The sequence below is a fragment of the Trachurus trachurus genome (assembly GCF_905171665.1).
Source record: "Trachurus trachurus genome assembly, chromosome: 22".
NCBI classification, from domain to species: Eukaryota; Metazoa; Chordata; class Actinopteri; order Carangiformes; family Carangidae; genus Trachurus; species Trachurus trachurus.
This window is the reverse complement of record NC_139907.1, coordinates 11,814,778-11,823,730: the sequence shown is the minus strand read 5'-3', so window position 1 is coordinate 11,823,730 and position 8,953 is coordinate 11,814,778. Positions and strand designations below refer to the sequence as shown.

General features: G+C 43.8%; 2 protein-coding genes across 2 annotated transcripts; both read right to left on the bottom strand.

Annotated features, from left to right (window-relative positions):
* Positions 1 to 1,005: 1,005 nt before the first annotated feature.
* Positions 1,006 to 4,815, bottom strand: LOC311006267 (uncharacterized protein). Its single transcript, XM_083999026.1, has 4 exons — positions 4,578 to 4,815; positions 2,997 to 3,545; positions 2,740 to 2,900; positions 1,006 to 1,673 (listed from the first exon to the last, which is right to left on the bottom strand). The coding sequence occupies exons 1-4, from the start codon at positions 4,740 to 4,742 to the stop codon at positions 1,241 to 1,243; spliced, it is 1,308 nt and encodes a 435-aa protein (XP_083855152.1). The 5' UTR covers positions 4,743 to 4,815; the 3' UTR covers positions 1,006 to 1,240.
* Positions 4,816 to 6,314: 1,499 nt separating this feature from the next.
* Positions 6,315 to 8,012, bottom strand: tpgs1 (tubulin polyglutamylase complex subunit 1; the record flags this gene model as incomplete). Its single annotated transcript, XM_083998265.1, has 2 exons — positions 6,315 to 6,999; positions 7,672 to 8,012. 2 exons carry the CDS (start codon positions 8,010 to 8,012, stop codon positions 6,315 to 6,317), a joined length of 1,026 nt encoding a protein of 341 aa, XP_083854391.1.
* Positions 8,013 to 8,953: the final 941 nt, after the last annotated feature.

Genomic DNA, 8,953 nt, shown 5'->3' with positions numbered 1-8,953 from the left:
TGGTGATGGTGATAATAATAATAATAAAGTGCGTGCCGAGCCGGCGGCGACGGCGGCTTTGGCCAGAAATGTATTCACTGCAAACAGCTGGCTCACGGATAGATAGATAGCTCGTCGCTGGAACAAGGTGGGCACACACACACACACACACACACACACACACACACACACACACACACACACACACACACACAGGCTACACACACATACACACATGCGCGCTCACACCAACCCGATGCCAAGCGAGGAGGAGGAGGAGGAGGAGGAGGCGGTGGTGATACTGTGGTTGTTGAGTGACAGACGGGGGGTTGTATGAAACAGGTTTGTGGACAGACCAATTACATGAACGAGGCGGGCCCTCGTGTAGTGGGATGTGACTCAAGTTAGGTCGATGAGATAGCCTATAATAAAACGCCTTACATGTATGAAGAACTGGGAAAGTCAACGCTGTTGTTGGTTTAGTTATGTGTGTGCAACTGCAACCCCATATGTGATGCATGATAATATCCTGGACCTGCAGTGGTGCAAAAGAGCAGTGCAGTCCGGTGCACCGTGTAGATCAATTAAGACAGTAGGTAGACATTACAACAAGCCCCCCCTCCTCCTCCAATCCATCAATGACCTGCAGTATAATGCAAGCAGCATCGAGACAAATTATTAGCGAGGGTCGTAGTGCCAGTGTACTGTGAAACAGTGACATCTTGTGGACTTAGAGTACAGTTGCATAAAACATCTGTTCAGGTATTCATTCAATAATGGGGACTCAGTCATTTCAGTCTATCTATCTATCTATCTATCTATCTATCTATCTATCTATCTATCTATCTATGGTATCTATCTCTATCTATCTATCTATCTATCTATCTATCAGAACATATGTCTGGATACATCAAAGTGACTTTAAATAAAACAGGGATCTTATGCAGCAATGAACTTCAAAAATGATATGTAGAAAACAGTTTTATTATAAATAGAAGATATAACTGGGGGGATGGACAGATGGTGGCATCAGAGTAAAGACAGGCTTCTGTCTAAATCAAGTGTTTGTCTTCTGTGGAGGTTTTCTGAGTTTAAGGCACCACACTGCCAGATTTGGCTCTCCGTCAGTCTGAGCTTTACTTTGTCAGGTCGAAGTGTTCTACAATCTCTGCAGCCACAACGCTGCTACTGTAACGAAGATATACTGGTAGGCCTATGATTACAAAGGTTTTTGAGGACTATCAATAACATTAGTCCCTCGTCAGTTGTTATGCTGCAGAAAATAGTCACAGAAAAGCTGTCGGACCTCCTCTGCCTGACTGTGGTCCATACTGCTGGAGCGGAGCTGCTTGTGGCTGGGCTGAGGACTCTCCGTCTCGACCACCTCCACCTGCCACTCCTGCTTGTAGGCGTCACCGTGGGACTCGCACATGTTGTGCAAGATGCAGCAAGCCAGGATCATGGTGGGCACCACGTCCAGTCCACAGTCGTTCCTCTTGCTCAAACACTGCCAGCGCGCCCTCAGCCTCAGCAGAGCCTCCTTGGACACACGGAGCGCTCTGCTGAGTCGCTGATTAAAGAGCCGCTGCGGTTCTGTCAGCGCTGCGTGACTTGCCCTCCTGCCTTTTTCTTCAGGATAAGCCTTCATTAGCCAGGTCTGGAGAGGGTAGCAAGCCTCCCCAAGCAGCACATACCTGAACAAGACAGATGATTTTAAGTCAGTTATGGACTAAAAAACTCACCCCGATGCTTTAACACCCACTGTCCTGACGTTCAGTTAGGAGGCAGACAGAGAGTTAAACCTGAAATCCCTTCTTTGACAATAAACATAAAACCAAGACATAACAAGTTTTTGTCTTTAAATCAAATAAATTAACTTTAAAGGGATAGTTCAACATTTTGGCAAATTGGCCCATTGCCATAATCCCTATAGTTTTAGCAGTAGGTTCGTTACCTTTAATTGTCGGTGCAAGCTATTTGTAGAACGGCGGAGCAGAGCCGTGAGCTGCTCAGAGCTATGCTACGGAGGCTCATGGGATTTTTTGGTTTCCCTCATTAAACTCATCAAATACACAATCCAACAACTCTAAAACGCTCTTGTGGACAAGTTGTGACCTGCACATTCACCACGATATGAAATAATAACGAACGTCACAAGACAGAGTTGTTTTAGACGTAAATGCAGAGACTGCTTGCTGAAAAACTGCCCCCGAGGGGAACGTGCATCAGCGGTTTTGCATTAATTTACCTTGAAAACAACTCTGTCTACGTTCCGTTATTATCTCATAGCGTGGTGAATGTGCAGGTCACAACTGGTCCACCAGAGCGTTTTGGAGTTGTTGGATTGTGTATTTGATGAGTTTGTTGAAGGAAACCAGGAAATTCCATGAACCTCCATAGAGTAGCTCTGAGCAGCTCGCGGCTCTGCTCTGCCGTTCTAAAAATAGCTTGCACTGACAATTAAAGGTAACGAACCTACTCCTAAAACTATAGGGATTATGGCAATGGGCCAATTTTCCAAAATGTTAAACTATCACTTTAAGTCCAGAAGTAACAGCTGGTGTTTACAGCATAGGCCTTATTTCAAGGTTGACAGATGATGCTGGGTAAAAACCTGATATAAAAGAAGAAAATAAAGACCACCAATTAACCTCTTCTGCAGTGTGTATATTGTATCATTAAAGGACTGTCTGCTAAGATTTATTATCCTGAACTGGATCCTGATTAAACTGTCATGCTGCTGGCTTTAACTTCCTGCACCTAAGTGGTTTTCCAACGAAGATAGGTGGCGGGTCTGGTGACAGTCCTCCTTCTGCAGCTGTGGCCCACAGTGATGAGTTCTGTAAGATGTCAGCTGGGTCTGTCCCACCAGGGAAACTGGCACATACATCCCAGAATTGCCCCCGGCCACTGACAGCCACCTGAAACAGCAGAGACAGAAAGAGGTTTACAAGTCCTAATCGGAAGGAGGGAAAACTAGTGAGCATGTATTTGCAGCTGGGGCCTTTTTTTTTTACCTGGGATATCACTGAGAGCCAGCCGGCAGGGTTGGCGTAGTCAGATGCGTTGTTTGACGGAGTGATGATGGCCGTGTGGAGCGTTGAGATGGTAGCAACAGCATGAGGGAAGCCCAGTTGGGACAGGAAGAGCTGGGATGAATCTTCCAGCTCCTGCTCGTTGGGGGGTCGCAGGTAGATAGAGCTAAGCAGTGCCACGATGGCGTGACACATGTCTCTAACACACCTGCACACGGTGGACTTCCCCACTCCGAACAGGGTGCTGATGGTGCGGTACTCGATGTTTGACGCCAGGCGCCACAAGGCCACAGCCACGCGTTTCTCAACCGGCAGCGCCAGGCGGAAGCTGGTGTCCTGACGAGCCAGACGGGGCCTCAGTTTGTCACAGAGGTAGAAGAACGTCTCCCGGCTCATACGGAACTTGTCCAGCCAATCAGAGGGCTCGAACTCCGTCATCACGACCCGCTCCCACCAATCGGTGCTCGGAGTGGTGGTCCAGGGACGTGTGCGGATGCGGATGTTGGAGCGGATATTTCCTGCTATCATCATCTGGAAAAGAAAAGATAGACATTGAAAATACAGTCTTACATTGTACAACATTTGTCATTATTATTGTGTCCAGTAAGGGCTCTACTGAGAGACCACCATGTTTTTTTCTGGTTTTAATTTGATTTAATTTAATTTATTTAAAAAGGACAATATACAATAATAACATCATAATTGAAATTGTACCTGTCGTACTTGTAGCCAGATTTTACACTAGAAAGTGCAGACAACCCTATACAAAAAACATTTACTTGCTCTGTTTTGTGTGTTTGTTTTAGTACAATGTCTGCACCATATCCCCTGGCTTGACTTTATCTTTGCTGTTTGTACAACAGCAAGATTTCGAGCTTTCCAGAGAAAATTAGTCTGTAACTATTTAATTTCATTTTTTTGTTTTTGATAAATACAATACTGCTGTCAGACAAAACAAAACATATGGATGGATCACACTGGATTCTAGATGATTCTGACAAGCACTTGAGTTAATTTCTTTTGATGGGTGGATTACTGTGATAAATGATGAGATAATTCATGATGAACAGATGCAGTGCCATTTATGTTCTCCCTCTATACTCAATGGTATAGCTCACCACTGTGCCCACACAGTTGCTGCAGCTTCTCCAAAGCAGTTAGGAGTCTGATTCAACACTGAATACGTTTGTAAATGAGAATGTCAGTTTTTGACTTTTAATAAATTTACACACTTCTTATAATCATGTTTTGACTTTGTCTTTTTTTAATTCCATGCACGAACATTTTCAGTTCATTATTGACAAAATAATGATAGATTATAATTTACAAATTCCATGCATGGGAATGAGTAGGATAAAGGAAACTTATTTTTCCTGGCCTTTACTCAATTCATTTTGGAATTGGATTGTTCAAATTATGGGTGATACAGCCTCTATTAGTAAGGGAAATGGCATTTAATAATGAAATCTATGGAACAAAGTGCGCAAAATGTGTTGTGGTGGGAATACTTGACTATAATCAGAGTTGTCTCTGGGTTGTGTGGGATATAAAATGAGACCTGACCATGAGCATCCTCCTCTGTCTCTGAAAGAAGTACTGTCGGTGCCGGATGCGTCTCTGGATCTCGTTGCGCCTCTGGGTGTTGGCGTTGTTTATGTCTCTCCTGCGCTTCAGCAGCATGTAGGTCATAAGGAACATGCACGCGCGCAGCTGCTCATCTTCCTCCATTTTCCCTGCTTCATCCAGGAGACGGCACGCGGGGACGTGAGGTCACGGTGGTAAAGATAACGACGGCAGCTCAGGCGCCGTCGCACCTCTACTGTCATTTCACCACAGGGCTGCTGTAAAAGCCTGTGTACATCCGCTGTCTTCCTGTTTGGGCCCTATACTCTGACCAACACAAAGGTGCTGCCACCTGGTGTCTGAAAGTGCGCTGTGGTCGACAGCATGTCTCTTCCCCAAAAGAAAAAAAAGGTCAATACCTGAACAATCATCAGAATAATTTAGGCCCACATAAGAGGGAGCAACTCAAGCAACATAATAGTGTAAAAACTATAAGCCCACCATAAATATCCTGAAGGCTATTCTAAATCTCAAAATTATTAGAATTATTATGAGCAGAATAGATCAATACTAGTGACTGACTATTACATGTATAGAATTAACATGTAAAAAGAATTTAACTTTAAATGAAGTGCAATGTTGGATACTTTAATGTCTAGCAATGCATGTTGTATAAAATCTTTTGTGTGTGTTTAAAATCTTAGTCTACACTTGTAGCAGGCACCTATTTTAGTAGGCTATTATAAAGGAATAGAAAATGGAAATGTCTATTATAAACAGACCTTGGATTAATGTACTTGACTTATTTCCATTGGCTGTATTTGAATGAGCCCTCTCAGGCTCAGACCGTTATGAATTGAAGCACAAATACATGGAAGTTAAAGCTGTATGGCCTTTGTTGCAGAGTACCTACTGCTAATAAATGTTTTACCATTTGAAACTGTTGAGTGTTTGTGTGGACTTTTGAGGTTTTCTATTGCATATCTTGCATTGCAGAACTTTCTGTCTGAATACTGTGATTCATTTCTAAGCTCTCTCCTCTGTAGTGCTATGGTTATGTATTTGGAATCCACTTTTGTTTGTCATTGTTTCTAATGAAGAGCATTTTTATTTTGAACACACTTTAAAGGTAGACCTCAGATAAACCCAAATATTGAATAAGTGAACATTGAATTGCACAACACTTCTCCTGTATTCCATGTTTATTCCCCCAAATGTTTCCTGCTACAGTCATTTCATCAACATATAAGTTTGGCTCCTCTTTCGATGACAAAACATTAGAAGTACTTCAATATATTGCAACAGCATCACAAACTACGGTCTCTGAAATGACACAGAGAGGTCTAATGCTCATCCCAGTGACAGCCTCAACTGGCTGTCACTGGGATGAGTTCAACAAAGACAATTAGTCAGGAAAAATACTGATTCCAGGGAACACATTTAGTCTATCCAGCTGCTTGTTGACTCACAGCAGAGGTCGTCGACATGAAGAAGTTCAAGGACAGACGTCGAACAGTGTTTCATCACGAGTGTTATCCACCCAACAGTGGAATTATTTGGTTTAGTGTCAGTCAGGAGAGGAGGTAATATCTGTGAGTGTTGTTGTGTAGACATTTTGCCAGTGAGGCAGCAGAGGGTTAGTGTTTAGAGACAGGAGGATGCAGGGTAATTAAGTGCTCTATCATATACTGTACATAGCTGTCATTCATAAATTAACAGAGAAACCACAGAAGAAACCTAGGACACAACTTTGACACGGGTGATAAACAGCTCTGCCGCTGCATTCTCAAACTCCTTAGCGTCCATGTTGCCACCTGGGCCGTGTGCCTGCGCTCCAGATATAGCCTGAGCGAGCTTGCAGGGAGAGAGCTTGGCACTGGCCTCCAGGTAGCGGATAGCCTTCACATTAACCTCCGGGCAGGAATTTACTTTAGTATTAGCATTGACGCAGCAGTTTGCGTCGCAGCCCTGAGAAGTCTCCAGGGCTTCCTTCAGGGTGCCCAGCACGGCCAAGCACAGCCCCCGCGAGACCGGCCCTTCATCCGGGCAGCACACCTCGGCATAAAGCCTCTGAGCCTGGCGGATGTAGTCTGAGAAAACGGCACACGTGAGCACGCCGTGACGGAAGACATCGTAAGGGACGGCCTCGTGGTCTTGGCAGTGGAGGCGTCGCAGGAGTGGGGCGGAGGTGGAGGCAGGCACTCCACCTTCACTACATAGACACTGCAGAGTCTGTGTGTAGAGGCCTCCTCTCACCCCTCCTCCTCCTATTCCTCCTCCTCCTCCTCCTTCACCTCCTACCTCCGTGGGGCTGTTAGTGCAGGAGCCTTCAGGGGCCTCAGGAACCTCACCTGGGTTTCTGTGGGGCCCGGTGAGGTTCAGGAGGTCGTACGCCACGCGGACGTTGTTGCTGAAGGCAGATCTGTGTTCAAAATGAAGAATGGGATAAAAGTAAGCAAACAGTTTGAGTCATACAACAAAATGGTGGCTCACTGCAATGCACTAAAGCCTTATCATTAGCAATGTGGCAGTGTGGCAGTGTATCTATCACAATATCAAATGTTTTCACTCCTTGTCTTTTTAATAAAGGTATATTACACCCATCTTGTGTCGTAATTATTCGTCAAACAGTGTGATACATATTTCTAATTTTTAACCTACACATTAATAACACAATGAACACCAACACACATCTCGGAAACCCAAAGTTGGATAAAAACACACACACAAACACTTCATGAATGTAGGCTAAATATGTAAATGTCTCATCAGAAAGTGGCACCACGATGTTCTGGCCAGGAGTGCCCACACTGCAGGTTATTAGGCCTATTGCCATTGCATTACACAGCATCAAAGGCCTACATCTGTGACCAACATGATCAGATATTAATTGATAAAACCTGTGCATCACTGTTGTTTGCACAGTGACACAAGGCGAACCAAATTTTGTCAAACTGAATTATTAATTAGGCCCTACCACACAAGAGAATGTGTGTGGTTCTTGTCAATTGGGTCTGACTGTGATAAAATAGTCTAAAATGAACAGTAGACTAAGCTAAATCCAAATGAAAACAGTAGCCTATGATCTATCTACCTCTGGGAGTGATGCGCCAGTCGCAGGTGCCACAGCGCCCGGTTGAGATGCTGCTGCTCCTGCGCGCCTGCGCTCAGCGGGCTGTTGTTCAGCTGATCCCCGTCGCTGCATCCAGCTGTGCCGCCGGTCTCTGTCACGGAGGCGAGGTTGCAGAAATGGTCGGCGAGGAACCCGATGGGATCGTCCGACCTGGCCTCGACCATCTTCAGGATGGCCCCGCGGAGCAGCTCTCCCACCCCCGCCTGCGCCAAGAACTCCCTGTCGCTGTCCGGTTTGGCGGCTTTGCCCTCGGGCATCCCGGCAGGAATAACCCCCGGCCGGCGTTTCTCTTTGTCCGCCATTACTGTTGACGTTCCGTGTCGCAGCAACGGCAACGGAAGTGATGGAGGACGGTTCGGGGAAACAGGAAACGGACCTGTTCATATTTTAGTTTATTTTGAAGGAAATCTAGATGATGATTAGGCCTATAGAGTTTTTTTGTACATTTAATCCTGATGCTTGGGAAATTTCATATGAGAAAAAATGGACAAACTGTAAACCAAATGCTGATGTTTTTTTCTTGCAACTGCAATATGCTGCAATTAAAGACTGTAAAAATAAGAAAGCTATCAGAACAAACCAAGTTCTTGAAAGCTTTAATATGTATTCCAGATAAAGAGATGTGTAACCTATGGGTTATTTCTTCTTATGTTTGTCTGATGTGTATGTATGATCTGTAATTAATAAAAAGGAGATAAAAAATGTTCATATTTTAGTTCATATAAATAAAAGACTCTTGTTTTATCCCAAAATATGTCTTGGATGTAAATATAAAAAGTTCCTTTTCTCACGTTACATCTAATAAATAGGCACGTTTTAGCCTACTACTGTGTCTGAATAGGATACAATAAAAGATGGCTTTGTAATGACCTAAAGAAAAATGGGATGATAAAAGAAAATGGAACTTGTGACCAATTCTCATCTTTTTTAGTAGCGTATTTATTTAGACTAAATAAGTATTACCTTCATCTAAAATAAAGATATTCTGTTTTCTTCTCATAATTTCAAATGTGTCCTCATTGTTTGTTATTTGCTCTGAAACTTGATTTTTCCCATGCACAAAACACAACCACAATGATGACTGCCTTAGATGCAAGTTCAAACAACATTTTAACATTTATTATTATATATAAATAGCCCAAGTTACTCTGCAACAAAATATTTTAAACTACAACTCTATTTCCTGACATTAAGTTTCACACAAAACAGGGGAAAAAGTACAAAATGGCCATGATTGACAAAA

Coding starts and splice junctions, on each gene's coding strand:
- LOC311006267 (XM_083999026.1), bottom strand. CDS start 4,742: ATGGAGGAAGATGAGCAGCTGCGCGCGTGCATGTTCCTTATGACCTAC. Junction 3,546..4,577: donor GACAGAGGAGGATGCTCATG/GTCAGGTCTCAT, acceptor TTTCTTTTCCAG/ATGATGATAGCAGGAAATAT. Junction 1,674..2,739: donor TTCGTTGGAAAACCACTTAG/GTGCAGGAAGTT, acceptor TGTCTTGTTCAG/GTATGTGCTGCTTGGGGAGG.